The following is a 25,679-nucleotide window of genomic DNA, read 5'->3' as shown; positions in this document are numbered from 1 at the left end:
CTCGGGTGAGCCAGAGGGTTTGGGAGCTGCTGCCAGCGCGGGGTGACCGGGAGGCGTTGGGTTATGGCAGTCAGAAGGCACCACAGAGGCTGAGCCTGGCTCCGGGCATCCCTGCTGGGCTGGCACTGTGGGAACTGGGCTGGCACTGGGACACTCAGGCCAGGTCGGGTTGTGGGTGCCCCCACCCAGGCCTGGACCCCCTGGAGCAGTGGGAAGCCCCCGCAGCAACTTCCAGTAGAGGAGCCACATTCCAGCACTGAGGGGGGAAGGCTCGCCCTGGAGGTCCCAGCAGGGCTGTTGGGCTGGGGGGTCCAGCACTGGCCCCACCTCAGGGAACAGAGGGGCAGGCAGGGCAGGCAGGCTCACAGGCAGCAAACTTGTTAGCCACCCCCAAAGTGCCCCTGCCTGGGGACCACAGCCCTTCCCAGGCAGCAGGGGAGTGGGACAAGCCTCGCATTTGGGGCTGGGACACAGCAGGCGATGGGGACAAAGGGACCCCAGACCCATAGCCACTGGGTAACAGCCCCCCAGCAGCCACCCTCCCCTCTTGCCTCACTCACCCAGCACCACCTACAGTGTGTGCCAGCGGGCTCTGCACAGGAGGGGACCCCCCAAACACCGCAATGACCACGGGGTGGCAAATCCCTGAACCGGCACTCACCTCCAAAATTGTGCAACTGAGTGCAGCAAAGGCAAGGGTGGCCTCCAGGAAGCCCCCACCCGCCACCCCTCTGCTGCACTCCTGGGGGGAGCGGGACATCTCCCCTCTTCCAGCCCCTGCACAGCAGGACCCGCAGCACCATCCTGCCCGTTCGCCACGGGACACGCGCACATGCACCGAGGTTTGACCCCATCCATCTCTGCCCTCTGCTCGCCCCTCTCCCTGCCCCTCACCACAGGCCAGCAGGTTGGGGGGCCACGTGTGTGCTGCTGCCTCCCCTGGGAAAACCAGTCGGTAAAGGGCAAGAAAAGCAAAAGGCCCCCGGGGGTGCCTTCCGGCGGGGTGGGGATGTGAGATGTGCGGAAGAGGGAACGCGCAAGAGAGCCAAATTTTGGATCTCCAGCCCCAGGGAAGCAGCTGGCGTGGCATGGTGTGGCTTAGCGTGGCGTGGCATGGCACGGCGTGGCATGGCGTGGCACAGCGTGGCAGCCCCCTCCCTCCCGCCCCATCCCCTCTGCCCCTGCGTTAAGCGATCTCTTTGATCCTGCGGATGTAGTTGTGAAGCTCTTCGGGGTCTTGCAGCCCCATGTCCTGGCAGACCCACTCCAAGTCCTCCTCATCGGCGATGGGGATGGAGTTGTAGGCCAGCTCGTCAGAGGGCATTGTGGCAAATGTGGTGAACTTCACCCGCTTCCGTTTGGAGGTGGGTGAGTTGAGGGGGTCCTCGCTCTGGTCCCGTGTGGAGCCCCCCGAGGAACCGTCCCCCCGGCCATGGACCTGGCTCTGCACGCTGGTCTGCGAGCTCCCACTGCTGTGGTGGTCCCCATGGCAGCAGGTCTGGACGTTTTCCAGGGGGTTCCCCGGGCTCTCAGGCTGTGGGGAGAGGTCATTGTGAGCCCGCAAGGGCTGCCCGTTGCCCAGGAAGACCCAGTGGTGGGAATGGTCCATGTTGGTCTGGCCTTCGGGCGGGATGCGTTTGTGCCGGTATTTCAGCACAAAGACAATGCAGTTGATGAGGAAGACCAAGATGGCCAGGCAGAAGACGCCCAGGAGGGCGTACATGCCTATTTCGAGGTCCGTCAGCCCCCGGGTCACCTGGACGAAGCCGGTGGGGATGGTGGGGAAGTCCTCAGTGGGGTGAGATGCGCTGGACATCCTGCTGTCCTCGCTCGGGTCCACTTTCCTCTCCACCTCTGCCCGCAGGGTGGTGCTGGCCCCCGTCTCCCCCAGCCCCGGCTTGCTGGGCACGTGGTCATAGTCATAGGTCGGGTCCTCCTCGGACCCAAAGTGGACCCGCACGGTGGCCAAGGCGGTGGAGAGGACGCTCTTGCGCTTGGTCTTCTGGCAGCTCTCGCAGATGACCAGCTCCGCCCGGAGCAGCTCCCCCGCGCCCTCGCCCTCCGCCACCACCAAGGGGAACGCCCTGTCCTGGGTCACCGAGACCACCTTCTCATCCAGGCTGCTCACCACCAGGTTGTAGTCCTTGGGGTCGTAGAGGGAGAGCGGGGCCGTGGTGCCGTCGCTGTAGGAAATCCACAGGCTCAGGAGCGCTTCCTGCAGGACCAACATAGGCACCGGTTGCCCAGCAGGATGCCAGTCCCACCTGCACCCGTTTGTCCATCCCTCCACCCATCTCCTCTTTTGCATCCTTCTCTCTGTCCAACTCACCCTTTTCCCTTCCATTATCCATCCTGCTCCTCCCAAACCTTGTTTTTTCTCTTTAGCCTGTTCTGCCCTCCATGCTCCCCACGCATGCCCAAGACCACCCCAAATCCCAGCCCCAGAGGTGCCAGATGTGGCTACCAGAGTTGTGCTGGGAATTGTATAGGATTTCATCCCTTCCCCTTTGTCCACATGGTTGTGTCCCATCCCCAGGCTGGGCAGGGTTGGATCACAGGTCTACGTGAAGTTTTATGGGATGCTTTGGGGTCACCAGTGTGTCAGGAGAACAGTGGGTGCTGTGGGGGCCTAAGCTGAGTGTGGACAGGATTTGGGAGAAGGGGATTGCAGATGGAGCCCTCACCCCACCCCAGGTTCCCCACCAGCCCTCCCAAGCCCAAATGCACCCCCCTTGCCTCACCTGTTTGAAGAAGCTGAGGGTCTGCTGCACAGACGTCCGGGCGATGATGGTGTGGCTGTTGCCAGGGCTGGGGTGGAGGGACAGCGAGAGGCTGGAGACCACCTGGGCCTTCAGGTCTGTGATGCTGACCTTCTCCTCCGCCACCGTCACCAGTGTCTCACCCAGCACCGCCTCCACGAGCGGGGACACGACCTGCAGGGGACGAGGGTGCCTGTCACCACCTCCTGCCACCCCCAGCCAAGCTGGCAGAGGCGGGGGCAGGCGGCCGGAGGTACCTTGAAGAGGGTGGTGCCCGGCTCCCTCCCGGCCAGCGTGACACTGTCCACCAGGTGGGCCACCCGCGGGTCGTCCACGCGCATGAAGTCGCTGACCAGGTCGGTGACCTCCACCAGCCAGTCGGGCCCCAGCATGGTGACCACCTGCTCCGTGCCCTCGGCCGCCGTGGTGTGGAACTGGGTGAAGACCTGCAGCGTGGAATGCTGGTACTGCAGGGCACAGCCCCGGCTCTGCTTCCGCTCCTCCTCGTCCTCCTCATGCTCGCTGTCCCGCACCGACCTGTGGGACGCGGCAGTGAGTGGGCAGTGCTGCCAAGCTCCCCACAGCCACAGCTCTCCAGCCCCACCCCCAGGAATGGGCAGTGCTGGCCGAGCAAGAAAAAATGCAATGTCACCAAAACAGTGGTGGCTCCTGGCCAAAAGATGCCCGTTGTCCACAAGGTACTCAAGGGCTTTAGCAGCATGTGGTAACAGGGTCACCAGCATCTCTGCCCCCTAACCAGCTGAGAGGACAAGGTCTCTAGAGCTCAAAGAAGGGTTAACTTTGGAGCCTGGCTGTTCCCAGTTTCATCCAGGGAAGCTTTGACCATTGCCAATGAAGGATGCTCCCCACCAGCTCCAGCCTTTGACCAACCTCACTGTGGAATTTTCTTCCTTCCATACAAACACACAAACTTCCAAGAGCTCCCACCTTTCCACTGAGGACCCCTGAGATGACTCTGGCTCGATCATCTTCAAAACCTTCTCAGTAAGTAGCTGAACAAGGCGATTACTCCACTACCACCACCTCCACCTTGCCTTCCCCAGCCTGGGCAGGCCCCACACACAGTGGCTCCACAGAACCCACCTCCTGTCCGGCAGGATGGGCACCCTCCAGCCCTTCACTTGGCTCAGCCGGGCATCGGAGAGCTCGATGTGCAGCGGCAGTTTGGGCACCCACACCGTCATCTCCAGCGGGGCCAAGAGGTGCTCGTAGGTGAAGGTGACCCGGGCGCTCATGGAGCCCCGCGACTCCTTCCCGCTGACGAAGACATAGTCACAGCTGCTGGAAACCTGGGGGAGAAGGGAGGGTGGGAGGGTTGCAGGGGTCCCACAGGCACAGCAGAGATCCTGGCAGGAGGCTGCCCAGAGGATGGGAAGTGCTGGAGGAGCAGAATTTTGCTGGCATGTATCCAGTTAATGGCAGCCCCAGGAGCAGGGATGCTCTGTCCTCCCCGAGATCCCTGCTCAGAGGTACAGACCCCCACACACCATGTCCATAATGCAAAGTGTCCCCTGACCCAGGCCCTCCTGCCAGCCCTCACCCACTGCCAGCTCTCCTCTTTGTGCCTCAGTTTCTCTTTGGCATCCGCACTGAATTGTACCTTTTTCCACACCTGAGCTAGAGGAACCCCATGGGCGCTTCACAGAGGTTGCAAATTCCTCATCCTGGACATCTGCCCCAAAATCTCCTCCACCAGAGGGCACAGGCAGCGAGCACAGCCCAGCCACCTGCCCGTCCCCACCGGCGCCTTGTCCCTGTCCCTCCTGCTCACCCCGGAGCGAGTTTCCTGCAGTCCATATGAATCCTCATGTTCGTCTGCTCGCTCTTTCTCTTTTAATTCCCCTTTATGCAAATGCCATTAGTTAAATTCACTATAAAGCAAATATATCCTGCAGGGGGTCACTCATTACCGACCGACTGAGCCAATTAAGGAGCTCAGAGGACACCACAGCAGCATCACCCGGTGTTTCAGTTTAGGTCACCAGTCAACAGCTCCTTCCCAGTAACAGGGCCAGAAGACAACTAGGAGAAGGGGACTCCAACCTCCCATCTGCAGTGGCCCTATGGCCTGACCTCAACACCCTGTCCCCTCCCTACACCATCAGGGGTTGCATCCGAGTTGTCTGATGCCAGGGAAAACCAGAACTCGTTTGCTCAGCCGGCAGCACAGTCGTTCTCGAATGCACTGAGCATCTCAACAGCACAAAAGGGCTGATTTCCAACAAGTTGCTCTCCCACATGGATTCTCTGATGGCTGATAAGGGGTTGAGGCCACGCTGCATGGTAGCTGACAGCAGAGGTGACAGCATCCCTGTCTCTCTCCCCACCTATTCTCCGAGCACCTGTGGTCAACCAGACGCAGGAACTTTGCATTTCTGAGCCCATAGCAGGGCCTGACTTCTACAACAGCCCATGAGCCCACCACAAGGTGCCCGTGGTTCCCTGAGGCTGGTGGAGGAGGCAGAACTCTGGACCTGAGTTCTTCTGGACATCTCTGCTCTCTGGGCACAGGGGGGAAGTGCAGGAGGGTTTGTTTCTTGTCTTCCCATCAGAGATACCAGCTCAGCAAGTCTGAAAAGACAATCTCATCTCTGGCAAGGCGGCGTCTGAATAAAGATGAGCTCCCGGGTGAATCCTCCAGCAAAGGATGCTCTGGATATTGTGTCATTTATCACAATAAACACATTGGGCTGCTGCTTGCACTACCCTGGCTAATAAACCCCCCGGCATCTTCTCCTGGGGACCACTTGCTTTGCAACTGAGGGGGTTGAAACTACGACAACAAAAAAATCCCTGCACATCAGGCCTGTCCTGATGATGGAGTGACTGCAGATTAGCTTTTAAATGAAGCCCACGCTTGTTCAGAGAAACTTCCCGGATTTGCAGCGGGAAGGGAGAGGCTGAGGTCTGCCTGGGCTCCCAGCCAAGGCACCACTGGCTCTGCTTCTGTGGCCAGGAGCTCCCCCCTGGCACGGCCTCAAGCTGGGATCAAGGGGACACATGTTCTCCACGACCCTCGGGAGTGGGAAGAGCCACCACAGCTGGTGGCACCCCACGTCATCCAAGGGTCCTGGCTGTGGCTGTGGATGACCAGGGTTCCTGAGGCTCAGTCCCACTGGGCTGACTTGCTCCTGGTGAGTCCTCTGGGGGAGGTGGATGGTGGGCTCCTAGGAAGGTTCACACACAGGTGAGGTTGAGCATCTCCCATTAAGTGTTGCTGGCAACAAAGGTGACCCTTCCACTCTCTGCATGTCACTCAACACCTACACAGCCCCCAAGGTCACCACACAGGCAGGTAAGGGGGGTTATCTCTACACTACCTTGAGTGATGATGTCCTCCTGCCTGGGCTGAGCATGGGCACCTTTGTCACCCCATGTCACCAGAGAAGGAGATGAGGGTGATAACTCCCACCTGTGATCTCCCACCATCCTTCACAAACCTCCACAGCCACATCCACACCAAATTCTCAGGACAGATCCCCGAAACACATGAGAGCAACCACCACCGAGCCACAGTCAGCGTGGGGAGAAGCAGCTCTCCAGCCCTCCCTCATGTTAAATTATTTACAGTAACAGACAGCACATCCCACTCTGTAAGCTTTGATTTATGTAACAGGTTTATAGCCCTGACACCATAATCATACGCCCCAATCTCAGCAGGTAACTGAGAGCTCCCTCGGAAATGAAGCTCCAACACAAACACAAAATAATTCAGGAAGAAATCGCGCAGGGCTCCGAGCGGGAGGTGAGCTGGGGCCGGAGGGCTGCTCCCTGCATTATTCATCCTGGCTCCTGTGCATGTGTCTGCTCCCCCCAGGTCTGGGGACAGTGTGTAAATAGATTTATGAGTAGAAAGGCAGCACATTAAACAGTTTAAGTGTCTTGGAGTCCATCCTGAAGTGTATTATTGCTCCAGTGTTTTATCACGCTGTGGAGGACTGGTCTCCATAAATTAGACCCAGTGCTGTAAATCCCACAGACTGGAGTTTTAGTCAAGAACTTGGGTAAACAGTTTCTGACACTGCTTGTCACCCACCCATACCCACGGACAGCTGGGGACAGCAAGTCCTGGTGGGGACAGGGCTCTGCCCCTCACCCCTGGCTCAGCTGGGAGAGCTGCTGGTGGCTGCTGGAAAAGAAGGGGAGAAGGGGTTATGGTCTGGGGGACACAGAAGAGCCCAGCCCCCCAGCATGGCTCTGTGTCTCTGCCCAACATGGTGGGGACACGGAAAGGGAGGAAGCACTGGGTGCATGCAGGGAGAGGGGTGGGAGGTGTTTGGGAGAAGGTAATGATGTGTGGGGGTGGATGGATGGAAGTGGTGGTAGAATGACATGGACAGGTGGGTAGATGGATACATTCGGGGATAGAAAAATGTATATGGATGGATGGGTCTGGTGAGGGAAAAATTGGAGGATTTGAGGACCGACTGCTGCCTCGGTGGCGGGGGCTGGTGCGGGGGCACTCACTGCTGCTGCACAGTGAGCCTTTTGCACTGGCCTCACCAGCACCTCTCCCCTGCAGTCCATCTGGCTCCTCTCCCTCAGTCCCCTTTTTCCTCTACCGTCCCCAGCTGCCCAGCTCAATCCCAAAATCTCACTGGGGACAGCCCCCAGCCCAGCAGCTGATCCAAACAGGAGATAAATGTCATCCAGAGACCCAAGTGCAGCCACTGATGGGAACATGCAGCTTACACTGTGAGGTGACAATATTTCCCCTTATCGGCACTCAGTGCTGTGATAACCCATAATTATTGCTGCTGCCTGGTGCCAGCCTGAGCAGCACTGCAGCATCCCACAGCTTCTCCAGGGACAGTGACAAAGTGTCTAGTCCTTCTCCCGACAGATCCCAGGGAGAAGCATGCAGGGACTGAATCCACTGAGGGGATGATGCTTGGGATGACCGGGCTTGTGTGGCACATCAGCTCCCCCGGCTCATCGAACTCCAGTCCACATTGTCAGCACCCCTGGAAGGAGCTCAGCCCACTGTGAGGGTCACAAGAGCCCCCTGCCCACACCCACCTTGATGATGTCTTCGTTGTCGGACTTGCACTCGACCATAGCCGAGACGTCCACGACGACGCCACTCAGCTCGATGGCAATGACCTTCACGGGAATGGCCACCGTCCGCCCCGTCAGGATGGCTGTGTTGATGATTTCTGTGTCCTGGGGGTGGGACACAAATGGGACCATCACATCAGAGGGCAGCCTGTCCCTGCTGGAGTCAGAATGGTCCCTGTCCTGCTCCACCCCTGTGGAGGTGGGTGGGATGTATGGATGTGTAGGATGTATGGATGTGTAGGATGTAAAGATGTGCAGGTGCTATGGGGCAGATGGGTGGGTCAGAGATCCCTCAGGGGCACCCAAGCCCTCAAAGCAGATAACTAAGCAGAGGGCAGGAACCTACTCACCATGGCCAGGGGCACGATGGCCCTGATGTCCCTCTGGATGACCGTCAGCTCTGTCACCACCTTCTCCAGGTCGGGCGGGGGGTTGCGGCCGCGGTAGTCGATGTGCCACATGATGCGGCGTGTCACCGACTGGCTGGTGAAGTTCTCCATCTCGAAATCCAGCTGCATGATCTCAGAGGAGTCATCCCCATCCCTGGGCAGGGGGACAGGAGGAGACATGATGAGTTGGGTGTCCCAGGGCCCACAGACACCCCAGAATCAGTGCTGGGCAGTCCTCAGCATCCCCAGCAGGTCTCCTTGGTGTCCCCATGCCTGTCAAGGGGGACTGTACTCTGGGTGCCACCAAACCCAGCAGCCCTGACACCCACCTCTGCCAGAGGGTGCTCTGACAGGAGCCTGAAGGTTCCCATGAGACTCTTCCCAGGGGGAGAGAGAAATGTTTTTCACTGCCTCTTCCCAGCAGTTGAAAAGCTTTGTCAGCTCCTCAGGGGCTGCTGGGTGATATATTATCACAGGGTGAGCATGTGGCTACCGTTCCAGGGGACAGTGGGTGGCTGCAGGTGCTGTCCTCATCTCCCTGGCTCTGTTTTCCCAGCAGTGTGGCTGGATTTACTGCCCTGGGCTACTCCTGCCTGCACACTCATTTCCTGGAGGTCAGACCCCAGGTGTCCCACACCCAGCGCCCTCAGGGATGGCAAATAAGTCCCTATAGAAGGCTCAGTCCAAGCTGTGGACTTCACAGCCCCTTCCAGGTGGATCACATGGGGAAACTGAGGCATGGGATAAAGAGGTTCAACCACACAGCAGATGGGACAGTGCTGGGACTCGGGGCAGGGCTGTCCCCCAGCCTGTGAGCACAGCCATGGGGATGGGGGAGGTAGATGGGACCAGCAGGGAATAACAGGCCTGAGACCATCAGCTCATCAAACACACACAAATTAATGCCACTGCTGAGGACAGAAGAACATGGAGCTAATGGACAGGGATTGAACTCTGGGGGGCATCCCCGAGGCAGGACAGGATAGAAGAGGAGCATTGCCAAACCCTGCATGTGGTGCCAGTCTAATGGAATACTCTGCTGTCCCTCTGCATCATGGCTTGGATAGCCTGATGGCCACAGCATAAATCACTCTTACACCCCAATCCTACAAGCAAACCTTACACCCCAATCCTACAAGCAAATCTCCACAGGGGTGGTCCTGCCCTCCCATCTTTTCCTCCAACCTGCAAATCCATTGGGAGGACTTGGGATTCAATGCTCCCCTCCCAAAGTCAAACTTCTGCATCGTTCCCCAAAAATAGAGCATCCCCGGGGGACACCCTGGAGCCCCCACAAACCACAGCAGTGGCAAAAGCTCCCCAGAGCTGGGTAGGGGGAGAGGAGAGGAAAAGTGAAATCACTGTGGAAGGGGAAGCCAGGACTGGCTCCACTCTCATCTCGCAGTGCAGCAGCCACTGAGAAGATCCCATCGATCCGGGGATGCAGGATACAGGCGGGTTTCGCTCTGATCAATATCTAATGAGTGAAAGGGAGCAGAGAAAGAGGAGAGCAAGAAGCTGGAGCTGCTCCAGGCCACGGCAAGCCCTGATCCCTGATTCCACAGCAGCAATGATGGGCTCTGCAGTGGAGCTGCCACACAGGGGCTGGTGAGGTCCTGGCTGTGCCCCCGAGGCAGGTAGAGGGGCACAGGGGGAATAGCCAAAGGCCTCCTGGTCTGAAGAAGTGGATTTGGCTGCTCACTCTCTCTTCCAAGGCAGAAGTGTTAAACACAGCCAGGAAGAGCCAAGTTCAGAGGCAAAGCAGAGCTGCAGCTTCATGCCAGAGGCGGTCCAGTGCTGGAACTCCTCACCATGGGGTGCCCAGAGGCATCCCAGGAACCCTGACGAGGCCAGCCCTCATCTTCTGCCTTCACCAAGCATCATCTGCTCTCAGCCACGGTAGAGACAAAAGCCAGGCTACCCAGATTGGGGGGATAATTCAGGATGCAGCTGCTGGGGTGCAAAACATCCCAAACTACCCATTATCACCCCAAAGCTCAGGGTTCTCACCCCCTCCCTGCACTGCCAGTGCTGCCAAAAGCCCCCAGAGCCCCGGCGAAACAAACGCCTCTGTTTGCACAGCCCGGAGGGCAACACGGCTTTGAGTCATTCATACTCTCCATTCCGTTAATATTTGATGGAGTTGTTTGTCTAAAAGGTGATTGTAATCACTTTAAATTCCTCCTCCGTCTCTAACCTTTGCAGGCTGATTGGAAGCAGCGGTGGCAGCAGGAGAGGGGGAAGGGGGAGAGGATCCCGCTGCCGGCAGCTCTGGTATCCATGTGTTGGGTAGGAATGCTGGGGTGGGTGTGCAGAGGACGGGGGGCTCATGGCTCTGGGGACATTCCAATATCAGCCATGGGGCCACAGGCTCAGATGCTGTGGGGCAAAGGAAAATCCACCCTCCAGATAAGCCCTTTGCTGCAGAGAGCTTTTGAGGTCACACTTGGAGCACTCAGAGCTGAGGATTTTTCTGCAAGAGCCTGTCCCCTGCTTTGCTCAGTGTTGGGGTGGGGGGCAGAGATATGGGGAGACATGGATATGTTCCTGCCCCAGAGGGGACGTGCTCATCAACTTGCTTTAACCTGGCTCCTGGAGACACTTGTGTCCCTTTTCCCAAAGACACAGTGATGGAGATATCACAGCCTGGGAATGATTGGTTTCCAGCACTTCAGAATATTTCCTGCTGGTGTTTTTGACCCCATGCCCATCCCCTGCCCTTGCCTGCTGTGTCCTGCCCAATGTCTCCCCTTCTCCAGGCTGAGCAGCTTCTGGGTTTTCAATCTGGCTTTGTGGGTCCTCTCTCCTTCAGAACATTCCAATTTATATCCCCCGGGTTCTCTTCAACTGACTTGAGCCTTTCCCAGAGCCCCAGGAACGGGCTCATATTGAGCAGGGCAGAACTGCCCTGTCTCAGGTGCTGACTTGGTTTGTGCTCCCATTCCAACACTCATCCATCACCTGAGGGTTTAGATGGGACCTTGCCTGGGGACTGCTCCTCTTCCTTCCCAGAAGAGACACCAGGATAGCCAGCAAACAGCTGCTGCCTCTCATGGCATTAGAAGTCATTAAAAAATTTAAATATTTCCACCCCAAACTGGGGAATCCTCCATGGCTTCACAATTCAGCCCTAAAATCCACCCCACCTGCCCACCAGCATCTGACACAGCCAGGCAATCCCAGCTCAGAGCCAGGGATGCAGCTGCCAATCTGTACCGATGACTGAGCCCCAGGGACCAGATGCCACCTGAATATGCCACCTCACACAGTCCTTGGGCACAAACCTGCCCACAAACCTTCCCACCTTGGCCCACAAAATCCACCTTTTCCCACCCTTCACCCAGCTGCACAGTGCCAGCCAAGCTTAGAAATCACACACAACATTAAGCCATTTCCCATGTTGCTACAGGACCTGCCCCAACCTCAGCTGGGCTGAGGGTTTGACCCTAAAACTGCTCATCCTCCCTCAGTGCCCCCCAGTCTCACATTCCAGGCAGTGCCTCAGTTTCCCCTGCCAGCACCCATGTGGCACTGCAGCCACCCAGACACCCAGGTGGGGGGCAAAGGGAGAACCACTCCAGGCCAAATCCCAGCGATTTCCCCAGCACCCCCAGAGGTGAATCCCTTACCTGGGCCCAGCACCATCCACCCTGGACACGTCGACAGTGGCAGTGGAGTGTTTGCCACCCGTCAGCAGCTCCGAGCTCACCAGCCACTGCCCACTCCTCGACTTGGTGCTGAGCAGGTTGACACCTTTCTTGGCCTTCACCCTGCAGAGAGCAACAGTCAGGGCTGGACCCTCACCCTGGACACCCCTGGATCCCCCTGGGCACCCCGTCATAGGCACAGGGGGATTTTTTGCCCCAATCCCTCCTGGCTGTCAGAAACATCATCCGGGCTGGCAGCAACCTCGTAGGGCTGAGCCCACCCCAGCTTCTATTTTTCAGAGTATTTTGTTCCTCCCATCACTCCTACAGCGGGAATTTGGTCCCCCAGGGCTGCCCCTGTGGGACTGGGTATCCCCAGGGCAAATGACAGAAGAGCCTGGAGCGCTGCATCCCCGTGCCATGGGCTTGCTGCTGGTCCAGAGGTCACAAGGACACTTGTAAATATCCTTTGAAGAGACAAGGCCAGGGCTTGTACCCCCATCTTTAGGGACATGCAGCAAGAGAGGGTTCCCCTGCACACTACCCCACACTAGGGTGCTGAGCACCCACTGCCCCTTCTGCTCCCACCTGGTTCTGGGGCAGGATGAGGGGACACAGGAAGCCTCCTCTCATTCCACAGCAGCCCCATGGCCACACCATACCTTGTCCCCAAAGTGGCCGTGAATAAACCCACATCTGCTGGGAGAATCCCAGTGCAACTGGGAACACTGGGAGAGCAAAGGCAGCAGTCCACAGTGCCAGTGCAGAGATGGAAACCCTGCATGGACAGCCATTCTCTCTAAGAAGCTCCCACTGCAAAAGCCCCAAAACTGCAAAATCACATGCTGGCTGATCCCCTGGCCTCTTTCACCTTCCCAAAGTCCTGCCAGACCTGGTGCAGCACCCAGCAGGTCCCATAAGCACCATATGCCCTCCCCACCCGCTCCCCTGTGCCTAGATGGAACAACCACTCCTTGGAAAGGCAACTGCTCCCGGAGTGGGGACAGCTCCAGGGCTTTACCTGAGCGTGAAATGCTCCACCGTGGAGTTGGACATCAGGTAGAGGAGGATGCTCAGCACCTCTCCTGGCTTGAGGGGCTTGTCGGGCAGGCGGATGAAGATGTTGCCGTCCAGCCGGTGCTCCTGCATGGGCTGCCCCGGCGGGGGCTGCAGGAGGCTGACGCTGCCGATGCGCAGCAGCGGGTGCTGCGTGGGACCCTCAGTCCTGGCCCCCCCGGTGCTGCGGCGCGGGACCGTGTCCCCAAGGCACTGGCCGGCCCCGTCGGGGGCGTGCAGGGTGTAGTACAGCTCGGCCTGCTGGCTCTCACCCGGCACCTCCAGGCTCTCGGGGCTCTTCCTCCTGCCCAGCGGCACGGCCGAGGGGCCGAACCAGGCGTGGGGCAGCTCCGCCTGCACCAGGCACATGGCCAGGCTGCCCCGCAGCCGGCACGAGCTCTTGATCTCCCGGGCGTCGCGGAAGGCGTGGAGCCGCACGCAGGGCAGCCGGTCGGTGACGTCGAAGTCGTCCCAGTCCCGGCCGGCCACGTAGAAGAGCACTTGGACCACGGGCTGGCTGGCCACCAGCCGGGGCTGGATGATGAAGGCGCGCACCTTCCAGTTGACGGTGAGGCGGTCGGGGACCTCCAGGGTGCTGGAGGGCTGCAGGTGCTCCTTGGGCAGCACCAGCCCCGTGCTGAAGGGCCCCAGGGTGACGTTGAGGACAGGCAGCTCCTTGGTCTGGAAGACGACGAAGGGCTCGGAGCGCTGCAGAGTGGTGCTGCCATTGCCCGCCGGGCTGGCTCCCACCTCCTTGAGGAAGAAGGCCAAGCGGGTGTTGGACAGGCGGTAGCTCACGGGCAGCAGGATGGCACCGGGGGGCTCAGCGGGCTCAGGGCTGGGTGCTGGCCCCTTGGCATGGGCTGAAAAGGGGATGGAGAGTGCAGTTAGTGTGGGGTACCCCACCCCAGAACAGCTCCTGAGCAAGGAAAACAGATCCAGGCAGGAGTGGTCCAGCCCTGCAGCAAGAAGGAGCTGGGGCTTCAGCCCTCATAGCCCTCACAGCCCTCTCAAGGGCAGCAAGAGCCTGGCTGGGTTTCTGTCCTGCAAACCAAAAATGCGAAAGACCTCCCCAGGACTTTGAGCATGGTCGTGCCTCCTGACGGGTGGCACCAGCCTCACTAAACCCACCCCTGGCATGGGATGAGGTGTCCAGCGAGGAGGGATGCTCAGGGGCTGCCCAAGGCTGGGTCAGGGTGTGTTGAAGCCACATAGAGCCTCGTACTGTCCCTGGGGAGCCCAACACTAGTCACCCACCCTGGGACCCATGCCAAGGCACTGGCTGAAACAGCACAGACCCACTTACAGAAACAGGGCATAACTGGCTTCATTCCTGCTTCCAAACCCACCAAGAAAAGGATGAAGAGTTTCTGCAGAAGCTCGTTACCAACAGTTAAGTCCAGGCTAATTTTTGGCTGGCAGATCCCACCACGTGTCTATCATCAAGGCTTTCCTCCTTCTTTTAGCACCCAGGTCACACGAGGAAGGCGGCTAAATCAGACCCCAGATCCTCTCTGTCCCCACAGGCTGCCTGTAAGGATGTCACAGCCTGTCACTACCCAGGGCTGCCACCCACACAGTGCTGTCCCCATGTGACAAAGCTGGCCCAGACCACATTTTTCCAGACACGGACATGGCCTGATGGGAAAGTGATGCAGATGATGTTGGTGCTGCCCTGAGCAAACCTCAGCAGTGCCCAGGTGTGACAGCCCTTAGGAAATCCCTGCTGTCCTTCCTTTTGATCGTTTTGCCTTAAAAAAAGAGAGTAACTCCACTACTGGCAGAGCAGGCAGCCACTGCCAGCCGTGCACTCCCGAGGGTCCGAGCTGCCCGAGCCCCTCAGCGGGAGCCACTGATCCCACTGCCATGGCCAACAAACGGGGAGAAAACCCATGGAGATGCTCCTGCTAAAGCAGATCCTGCGAAAGGCGGCTGGTGCGGAGCCGGTCGACGGCACGCGCTGCGCTGGCAGCTGCGGGAGCCTGGAAGACATCTCAAGGTCTTTGCATTCTCCATCGGCTGCCAGAAATTCCCAGGAGGCCTGGGTACCCCCCCACTCCCCTCGGCTCTCTGCCAGCCCCCCGCAGCCCCGTTCCCAACGCTGATTGCAACCGTTCCCAAGCGGCTCCCGAGCAGCGGAGCCCAAATTACCCGTGTCAAACGGCGGGGAAAGGTGCGGATGCAACGGCTCAGCTCCCGGGAATGACTCAGCCCCCTTCCTGACAAGGGCTTTGGAGCGTGCCAGGACCCTGAGGCTTTTCCCAGTTGGGAGAGTGGCCTCAGACGAGCTCCCCAGGGTTGACGGGGACACAGGAACCCCCAGCCCACCCAGGGCACTCTCTCCTGCAGGGTACAGGGGGGTTAAGCAGCTTAGAGGGCTCATAAAAGGATTAGCATTGATATGGGACAGGCAGCATCCACAGCTACATCTCCTGGGATGAAAGTTGTCCAAGAGCCAGGTGGAGAATTCCCCTGGGCTGGGCGAATGCTGGGGACACGCTGCCGGCACCACCGCGTCGGCACCACCATGGGCACAGCTCCAGTCTCTGTCACCCCATCCCACTTGCCTTATCTGTTTTCCCATCTCCTAGAGAGCCAGGAGCTGCAGGAGAGGTGCTGAGCCTGGGAAAACATCCATGGGTGCCCCTCTGATCAGCAGTAACCAGCAGTGAGGGGTTTTCTGCTCCTCTGGTTCACAGAGGTTGTTTTCTGCTGCGAAACATGAAGGTTTGCATCCTCCCTGCCATCCCCAACAACTAGGAAAAGGGATTATTTCCAAAGTATGAGATTATTTGTGGAAAAGGATCCACCAGCTGGAGCAACATGAGCAGGACAGCTTGGGTGAGGTACTGGCAGGACTGATGGAGGCACAGACAGCAGGGGCTTTGTTCACCCACTCACTGAAACAGCATCAGTCTCTGCCCCTCAAAAACCATTGGGGTTTGTGGAAGGATCAGGTCATTTCACAAAGAAAACCCCCACAAAACCCAATCAACTCAGTGTCCAGAACAGCCCCAAGCAAAACCTACCCTTGGAGTGGTGCAAAATGCCTGCAGTCACCACCCGCCCCTCGAGTGTGGGACACGAGAACCTCTGTGCCCCCCCGGCAAGCACCAAGTACCATGGCAAGGGGCAGCCACTGCCACCCACCACACTGGGAGAGCCAAAGCAGCTGGGTTTGGCTGCAATCTGGCTTGTGGCAGAGACCCCCAGAAAGCAGCTTCTTCCTCCTTGCCACGGGGATTCTCTGGTGGCCAGCAAGGGTTGTGTGCTGCCCCTCTCAAACGTGCTGGGCACCCTGCTTGACTCAGACGAAGCACCCTGGCGCCAAACCCTGCTGGGATGGGGACACCCAGGGTGGCCCTGTCACCAAGCCCAGCACCCTGGCCATGCCAGACAGGGGAAGGGATGGGGACAAGCTGGGATGGAGATTAATGGGATGGCCATGATTAGTTCAGCGCTGGCAAATTGCCGGCACCCAGAGAAGTGATTTCCTTCCACAAACAAAATGCATTTAAACGATGCTATAATATGTTGCTGGGAGGGGGACAGGACCGGCGCCTCCATTCCCTGGCCATAAACTCATCCTGCCAGGAGAGGGTCTAATCCAGCCTGGAGTGGGTGCCAGGATGGGGGAATCACAGCCCAGCCCAGCCCAGCCCAAGCCTCCGCACTAGGGTGGTGAGGGAAGGAGAAGGGAGTCAGGAGATGCATGGAGGTGTGGATGCAGCTGCTGGCCAGATAGCAAGGAAAAAAGGGTGGATAAGGATACATAAACCAGCAGAGAGAACGGAGGGTGAATGGATGGATTGAAGGTGGATCAGAAATAGCTGGACAGCAAGAGAATAGCTCTAGGATGAGGGAGAAGAGGTGATGGATGGAAGAATGCACGGATAGAAGGATGGATGGAGAGCACAATGGCTCAGGAGAAGGGAGAAAAGGAAGGAAAGGAAGGGAAGGGAAGGGAAGGGAAGGAAGGAAGGAAGGAAGGAAGGAAGGAAGGAAGGAAGGAAGGAAGCTCAAAAGATGGAAGACAGATGGAAGGAAGGAAAGAGGAAGGATGGACAGACAAACTAAACAGCTCAGGAGACTCCAGTCCCCACACCACCGTCCCTGGACCCTGCCCTGGTTTCAAGCCACCCCCAGAAGGGAAGGTGGCTCTCATGTCCCCCCTCTGGCTGGGTTTAGGGGGACAGAAGGGTTAAGCCCTGCTCTGCAGCCCCACTGCTGTGGTTAACAGGATTTGCAGCACCTGACCTGCATTCCGGGTTTATTAGGCCGGCACAGAGGGGACCATATGGTCCTTCCACCCCTGCAGCTCAGCACTGCAAGCCAAAAGGCAGATCTCTGTGCCTGGCCAGACTCCGACTGGCCTTGGGGCTTCCCAGACCTCCCAGGCTGAGGAGCCACCCCAGCCCCACAGCGGGATGGGACAAGCCTCCTGCGTGTCCCATCCCTCCCACCCCACAGCAGCCCGTGGGAAGCTGGGTTGACCTGCAACCCATGGCAGGGAGAGGGGGGAGAGAGGGAGATGTAAACACACAACTGCTGGTGACCCCCTTGTTGAGCCCCCACATCTGCCCGGCCAGATGTGCCCTGCACCGGCTGCAGACACACGGCCAGATGGGCCGAGGGAGGGCACGTGGGGACAGTGGCAGCACCCTCCAGCCCTGCCTGAAAATCCAGACCACCCTCCCCAGGCTGAGGGGTCTCACTGCTGCAAAAAGCAGCACCAAAAGCCCTGAATCCTCGGAAAACAGGGCACGGTGAGAGTTCAGCCCCTCCATCCTGCCCCCGCTGCAGCCTCATCAGATCCATCCCTGCTCCCACCTGTTATCCCAAGGCTGAAGACCCTCCTCCTCTTCCCCTTATCCAGAACTGATAGCTAGTGCTGAGCCCCAGCTTAGCCCCAGCCCCAGCTGTCTGCCATAGGGATCGCTTTAGCCATGCTCCAGGGGGGGTCTTTATCCTGGCTTATCCTGTGGGACACAGCGGGGGCTCCCGGTAGTATATCCCCACTTATGAGGGAAAAAACATACAGGAAAACCACTGGAGAAGAGGGAGGGAAGGTCTGAGGTCATGCCATGAGGGTTAAAACCTCTCCTGGTGATAACAGGTGGCACTGGGGGCTCAGTGAATCAATGGACTGGACGCAGCTCTGAGGGAGATGCCGAAATACCAGCGATGTGAGACACCAGTCCAAGCTCTCCTGGCTCCTGCCAGGCCATTGCTGGGCTTCCATGGTGCTCCCACCTTGGAGCAAGCCAGAGAGTTGTCCATAAAGCAGAGCTGTCCATAAAGCAGTGACTTGAGCTGACATGGGGATAAAACCCTCCTTAAATACACGGGGAGGGATGGCAGGGAGCGTGTTACAGTCCCTAGCAGAAGGATCTACATCGGCTTCCAGCCTGACTCAGGATGCCTTTGGAGAGGTTTTGGTGTACACCAGTCACTGTGATTCCCCACGGGATGAAAAGGCCAGCAGGATTTCATCCATGATCCAAGACCCCGATCACGGGTCCTGGGACCATCTCTGGTTTTCTGCCACCATCTCTGGTTCTCTGGAAACACAGGCAGAGGATGCTGCTTCTCCCAGCCACAGGCACTGCCAGCAATGCCAGGGCCACCAGTGCTCCCACCTTCCCCAGATCCAGCCCCATACCAGAGACTGGTACCTACCCTACTGATCCTACCCTAACCCTACCCCTGAATCTGGGAGATGAGGGCAGGACACGCTGCTGCACCCAGATGAGTCAGGGGGGTGATGAACCCACCCAAAACACCGGGAGCAAGGGGACCACAGCAAAACCCCTCAGCCCCCGAGGAGGAAGTCCAGCCTGGATATTCCCCACTGGGCCACTGGCATGGAACTCCCAACTGCTGTTTTGTTTCAAGCTGAGATAAAGCCACCCCGCTTCCCTGAGTATCCTGCGGATCCCAGTGGAGGTTTCACAGCCCCAAAACCTGGTGGTTCAGGTTTTGCCACTGCATTCATCAGGGCCAAGCACAAAGGGGAAACGTGGGCAGCAGCCCCAATACCAGGGATGTGCCACATCTGGAGCTCCCAGGGATGTCCTACCCCTGGATGTTCCCACACCTGGATGCTCCAGCTAGAGGCAGCCCAATCTCCCAGGGAAGGGTCAGGCTCACACGACATCTCCCCACCTGTCCTGGGAACGGGCACTGCACCCATCCCTTTCCCTCCTCACCCCACAGCACCAATCCCTGACACACTACACTCCCACCAAGTGGGGTCAGCACCTCCAAACACCCTAAAAAGCAGCAAAAAGTGGAAACAGAAGCCTCCATGCCTCCACTTCCACTCAAAACTCAGTCAGCCCCAACACAAGCTCTGCTCCACTGCACACTCCCAGGGAAAAAAAACCAGTAACAAAGTACAAGCCAAAATTAGACAGTACAGGCAGGCCCCTCGTGAAAACCTTTGAAATGTTACCTGCAGCCTGAGCCTTGAAAATTGTTTTTGGTGGCATAAAAGACAACAAGCTCTCCCTTCTCTCCGATGCACCGAGAGCCTCCATCTCCAGTCCCAGCTAATTGGAACTCAATTAAGTGAATAATTGTTACAAACATGAAATTGCCTTCCCCAGGCACGTGGCAGTGAGATACCCCAGCTGTGGCCACAGGAAGGGCAGGATACAGGGATGCTCCAGGCCCTCAGCTCTGCCCGTGGATACAGCAGTGATGGGGTGACAGGGCTGGGAATCCCCACGGTACCAAGGACAGGGTGGTTAAACTGGTGCAGGCTTCCCAGAATCAGCCTGGGGTAGGAATTGAGTGGGTGCTGGCCAGGATATGTGCCTCAAGTCTTCCTGTGAGCAGCAGCGCTGGCTCAAGAGTGGATTCTCTAGTGTCTAATACAGGGTTGTGCTCATGCCTGGTGGGCACTGCCAGCTTCTCCTTTCTTTTAGGTCCTCCTCCCAAAGGTCCAGCCTGGCTTCTTCATCACCAGGAGCAGTAAAATACCATAACACTGGTGGGACTCAGTCCAAGGCCAGCACACAACCTGCATTTCAGGACCAGCAGCAAAAGGGACCCGTCCCAGCACCACAACAGGCTGCAGTGCCAAGGTATGAGCTTCCCCCAGGAAATTAATAAGAGGGAATAAATAGAAAAGAAAAAAAAAAACAAGGGACCTAAAGGAATAAATAAATATGGCCTAAATGGGATGTGCTGTGCAGAGGCACAGCCTGCCATAAATTCCCAGAGCCAGCAAGGCTTTTACGCGGCGGCTACTTTAGAGCAATTTCCACAAATCACAGCAAGGGACAGGCTGGGGGACGGGGAGGAGAAAGCCTTTACAGAGGAGGAAGAAAAATGAAGAAATTAATTAAAAGTGGGGGGGGGGGGGAAGGACAGGGAAGTGGCTGACTATGAATATCCACAGGATTGCCCAGGGGCTCTAAAAGGTAGTGGGAGGGGAGATACTCTGGGATAAAGTGGGCAGCTCCTGAGCCCCCAGGACGTGTTGCGGTGGGTCCTGGGCTGGGTGACTCCCATGCCAGGCTCCCCCTATGCTGGGAGCTGGGAGCAGCCCACCAGCAGCAGGTGGGCACAGATGGTTTCTCCAAATAACCACCTTGGGGAGCCAAAAGTGGGAGGACTGGCAGGGGAGTGCCCTGAAGGGTGGCCTGGGGAAGCAGGGACAGAGGCAGCAGCCCCCGAGGGAGGAGCCCACAGCATCAGTGTTGGAGCAGAGGCAATGCAATGACACTCCCATGTGTCTTGCTCAGATCATCCCTGTTCCCTCTCCACCCCTTCCCACCACGGCCAGGAACAGGAACATCCTCCCAGCACCCTCCAAACCTGAACACTGAATATGCCCCCCAGGCTGTGCCCCCCGCCCCCCTACTGCCAGCCCAGGCTGTGCCAAGCAACACGTTTCAGACTGATTAGACACTGATTAATTTATTTCCCCCCGTGACGTGTGACAGGCTGCGTTCGGAGCCAGATTCAACTCCAGAGGCACCCAAGGAACGCGAGGAGCCGCAGATAAACCCAGCCTCAGCCCTCAGCAACCAGGGCTGGGGGCCAGCAGCAACCCCACAGCCCCAGCAGTCCCAAAAGCAGGGCTGGGAACAGGTACCAGCTCATGACTTTGCCACCCAGCATCAACCACGCACGGCTGGAAACACATCCCCTTCCTCCCCGCTGGTACCCGAGTGCATCCAGCAGCCGCGCCGAGCTGGCAGCAGCCGGTATTGCATTTTCAACCTAATTTATCTTCCAGAGGGAAAACACCAAAAGCTTTCCCTGAAAGAAAAATAAATTCGAAATTAATTCATTCTCAAGTTTTGCCAGTCCTGGGGAAGAGCTCAGCCCACTTCATCAGGGCAAACCTGCCCCGGTAACTCCTGCAGGGGCCGGGAGGTGACAGCACGGCGAGCGGGGGCACGGCCACCCCAGCAGCACCTGCTTGGGCTTCTTCCAGAGCTGGTGAGAAAGCAGGGATGGTAAATATTATCCGAGCAATGGGAAAATGCTTGCCAGCAGGAGACAGTAGCTTCATCAGGGGACTGTGAATTGCCTTGCTGACAATGTTCCCCCAGGAGGCCAGAGCAGCAGTGAGGGGCTCAGCACCCAGCCAGGGTGAGGGATGTGGGCCCCAGGGATGTGGGAGTGGCAACAGGTCAGGCAACAGCTTAGGGAAAATGAAGGGAGTGGTCCCCAGGAGAGCCACATCCTGAGGAACAACCTCTGCATCCCAAACCTGGGACATTTGTAGGAGGTGACAGCCTATGAATCCACCAGCTCGGCTGGTGCTTCCCCAGGGTGAGGATTGCTGGGCCACCATCAAACGTGGTTGGAGGACCCTGTGTCTCCCAGTTTGCAAGGAAAGTGAGCTCCAACCTCCTTCCCCCTCAGCAAGGGGCACCAGGACCTCCCTCACTTCACACCATTGAACCATTTCTCTTTCTGCCATCACACATGGACAAAATCCCCAGGGGAGGCCCCATCCCACAGGCACCATTGGGGGTCCCCAGCCCCGTCACAGCGTGTCCCATCCCAGGAGCAGCCACCTCCATCCCCGCCCGGGGGGCTGCTCATTAGCAGAGCCATGCATTTAATAATAAAAGGTTCTGATTAGATCAGCAAGAGTGACCTTTTCCAGATGGATGGGATGCTCGTACAGCAGCAGCGACAGGCGCCACGCGGGAGGGGAACACCCCGGCAGCTCAGCGACTCCTCCGCACGCCCAGCACGGGCCATGCTGGCCAGGCAATTGCAACAGCCCAAAAAAATCGGGTTATGCTGTCTAAGCATCCCTTCCCTCACCCATCATCTGCCCAGGATGATGCCACATCCTGCTGACTACCTCCACAGCACGCGATGGAGCTGGGATGTGCTGCTGGAAGGTTGGGGATGCTCTGCAGGGATCCCCGGCTGTGTTGGTTTTTGCTTTCTTTCTCTTTTATAGGAGGCAGAGAAGCTGGAAGAGGAACCTCAGCAGCCAGTCATGGTGGAGTGATTTAAATAGTAACCCTCAAAATAGCCAGGTTTCCAAAAACTGCTGAGCAATCCCCAGTCAGGGGGTTGCTGTCACCCCATACCCTGCCTCAGTTTCCCCCAGTGTGCACACACAGCCACATGCACACATACAAAAGGACAGGTCTGGACCAGGGTATTGAGGTGCCTTGAAACTCCCAGAACCAAGTCCTGCCACTGCTGCTCACCAAAATCATTGCTCAGAGGATCTCCATCACGCTACCAATTGGCATCCTTCATCCTTCTCCCTTTCCTCAACAACACCAAGAGGACAAAAAGGGTAGAAAAAAAGACAATTTCCCAATGAGGTGTTTCACTTCACACCGCTATGTCCCAGGACATCCTGCTGAGCTTTAAGGTTGGGGGACGATGGACTGGGCCCTGGGGTCATGCAAGGACACTATGGAGCCAAAAGGGGTGTCCTTGCATGTTACTCTTTTCTGCAGCACCAAAGGTAAAACTTGTGCCAGGTTTAACCCAGCTCAGAGGCCGGATCCTGTCCTCTCACCTGCCTACCAGAGTGAGGAAAGATCCTATTGCACCTTCTCTGCTCCTCGATGGAGCCAGGGGTGCTCAGCTGCTCTGACCCCATCAGCATGGCCAGGGTGGGAGCTGTCAAATGAGCCAACACCAGGTGTATGATCCTGGTGTACGTTCCCAGTGTGTGTTCCTGGTTCGGGTGTTAAATGAGCAAACGTCGGGTGTATGTTCCCGGTTTCACAGCGAGTTATGGCACATCTCCACCTGCTGGTCTGAAAGCCCCTGAGCTGGGAGATGCTCAGAGGAAAGGAGGATGGGGGTTGGTGTGTACCCCCCTGCCAGGGTTGGGCTGCACTGGCTGGAGACCCCAGCAGGGATGGAGCTATGGACCATCTCCAGCACCATCCTTCACCACCAGCCCCACGCCTGGGACTTGCCTGTGGTGGAAGTAATGGGATATACAGGAATAGTGGCACAGCCCCAGCCCCATCAGCAGTGCCATGGAGTTGCCAGGGCTGTGGGATCCAGTGCAGGGCCCCAAGCCTGTCCTGCTTGCTGGGACAGATACTGAATAACCCCAGAAACCTGGACCACTGCACCCCTGGACCTCTGCCTCTGGGCAAGCACTGCTTTGGGAGAGGGGAAACTGAGGCACACTGCAGGGACAAGGCTCAGCAGGGAGCTCAGAGAAGATGCAGGAGCCCAGGCTCAGCCCCATGGACAGCACAAATCCTTCCATAAACGGGTGGGTAAATCGCCCTGTGCCGCATCCCAACAGGTCCCAACAGCTTTGCAGCACAACTGTGCTGGGCAGACACCACCAGCATCCCCCACGGCCCCACAGCCCAGGGCTCTGTGTGTCCATCCCTCCATCCCTCCCGTGAGCCCTTCAGGCCACCCTGGGGCCATCCCACCCCGGAGATGCCAAAAAAAAACCTTTCTGGAAGCAGCTGATCTGGGGCCTCGGCCAAGCGGCTCCTGGGGCCGGCAAGGGAGCGCAGCAGGAGGGAGGTTGGCACGAAGGGCTGCTCTTAAATAAAAAACAAGGGAAAAGGGAATAAAATACTCCAAGCAGCAGAGCAGGGTGCTGCTTCACCGCCGGCTGACCCCACTGCCAGCCCGAGCGATTTGTAAGAAACACCGGAGAATTAGGAGCTCTCACTCAGCCTCTTTTTCCGGCTCCCTCCAAGACCTTTATTTGTCCAGGAAAGGCCAAAGCGGCGGCAGTGAGGGCAGCTGCGCATCCTGAAAAGAGCCTAAAAACTCCTGGCAGAGGCTCCTCTCTCCACCGGCACAGACATCCCCCCATGGCAGCACGGCCAGCCCTGGCACAGGCCACCCTCGCCCACTCCCCACCGGCATCGCTACCACAGGGACCCCCCACCCACCGCACCCCCCAGCCCAGGGGCCAGATTCTGCCCTGGCCTAAACCCGAGGCCTGACCCACCGGGCTCGTGGTGTCCCAGCAGCAACTGGGGGATCAGAAATGCCCAGGAGGGGACGGGGAGCGGGGGGCCACATCCAGCCCCTGCACCAGAGGCCATTCCTGACGGATCATCACTGGCACAGGGATATTTCCCACAGCCGACAGCCACCCCCGGCAGCACCGCCGACCCAGACAGTTGGATCTTATCCAGGCAAATTGGGGAGCGGGAGATCCCACTTCCACACCGGCTGCCGGCCCCCTGCCTACAGACTCCTGACCTGGTGGTCCCAAAGAGGAGGGAAGCTCTGCCAGCAAATCCCACTGGGGCAGCATTCCAGGAAACAATCAGTCTCGGGGTACAGGGGGGCAGCATCTGCCCCCACGAAAGGATGCTACTAAAGTTGTGGCTTGACAGCCTGGAGATCTCTACTCCTCTGCCAGGGTCAGAATTTCCAGGGTGGAAACCCCCTGCCAGCTCCTGCAATGCTCCCAACATTCCCCCCTTCTCCTTATTTCACCACTGTGGGTGAGCAGCTCCCCAAGCTCCTCAAAGACCCTCAGGGGCTGCAGATGCCGAGAAAGCCCTGCCTGAGCCCCACGAGTGCCTTGGCCGTGAGCTGCCGGTGCGACACGGAGCCAGGCACGGTCCAGGGATCCCTTCAGCTCCTGGGGGGATCGTTTGAGCTGGGCAGCACAGTCCTCAGGACACTCTGAGCCTGAGGCCAGAGCCAAGCTGGCAGGAGGGGTCTGGGTGACCCCCCCACACTGCAAGCAGCCCCCCACTCTCTGCTTGGCCAAGCTGGCTGCCAGGGAAAGTGGCTTCGGCTGGGGCATCTGTGGGGCTTGGCTTTAAATGGAAAGCATCCATAGAAATCATTTATGGAAACCACATCCCTCGGGGTGCATGACCCCTCTTTCGCTTCGCTCGCCAATAAAAGCCCCCAGCAGCAGGTGCTGGCGTCCCCAGGGCTGTCACCAGGGCAGGCCAGGATGTCACCACCGCAGCTCGGCCATGGCACGGCAGTGATTTGGATGCAACTCAGGGCAAGTGGGTGCAGGCAGGTGGGGGGATCAGAAAGAAAGAGAGGGATGGCAGGGGCTGCATCCCCCATCCCCTACATCCCAAAACGATGCCACCTTCGGCAGAGCCTGCCCAGCAACTCAGCGCAGACTGGGAAAGTGTCTGGGTGCGGGTCCGGGGGATAAGCGAGTGGATAATAGCGGATAAAGCCCCTGATCCTCCCGCTAAAGCAGCTCTGCATTAAGGAGACAAGGGGCAGCGGGGCTGGGAGGAGGGGGGGTTGAAGCCCCCTCGCCCCATGTGTCCCCCTGCCACCCC

The 25,679-nt window shown here is 58.2% G+C and overlaps 1 protein-coding gene across 1 annotated transcript in view; it reads right to left on the bottom strand.

The window, feature by feature from the left end:
- Nucleotides 1–1,171: 1,171 nt before the first annotated feature.
- The window catches only part of TMEM132E (transmembrane protein 132E), a 25,565-nt gene continuing 1,057 nt past the window's right edge, over nucleotides 1,172–25,679 (bottom strand). The window contains exons 2-9 of the mRNA XM_027666911.1: nucleotides 12,896–13,793; nucleotides 11,857–11,997; nucleotides 8,189–8,381; nucleotides 7,800–7,943; nucleotides 3,864–4,069; nucleotides 3,017–3,296; nucleotides 2,742–2,933; nucleotides 1,172–2,215 (exon numbers count right to left, since the gene is read on the bottom strand). Coding sequence (XP_027522712.1) covers nucleotides 1,187–2,215; nucleotides 2,742–2,933; nucleotides 3,017–3,296; nucleotides 3,864–4,069; nucleotides 7,800–7,943; nucleotides 8,189–8,381; nucleotides 11,857–11,997; nucleotides 12,896–13,793 — 3,083 coding nt within the window. The 3' untranslated portion in view covers nucleotides 1,172–1,186. The remainder of the gene's footprint in view (nucleotides 2,216–2,741; nucleotides 2,934–3,016; nucleotides 3,297–3,863; nucleotides 4,070–7,799; nucleotides 7,944–8,188; nucleotides 8,382–11,856; nucleotides 11,998–12,895; nucleotides 13,794–25,679) is intronic.

Source organism: Corapipo altera, unplaced genomic scaffold, assembly GCF_003945725.1.
Source record: "Corapipo altera isolate COAL_440 unplaced genomic scaffold, ASM394572v1 181, whole genome shotgun sequence".
NCBI classification, from domain to species: Eukaryota; Metazoa; Chordata; class Aves; order Passeriformes; family Pipridae; genus Corapipo; species Corapipo altera.
Note: the sequence above shows the minus strand (reverse complement) of the source record. Positions and strands in the feature narration are given on the sequence as shown.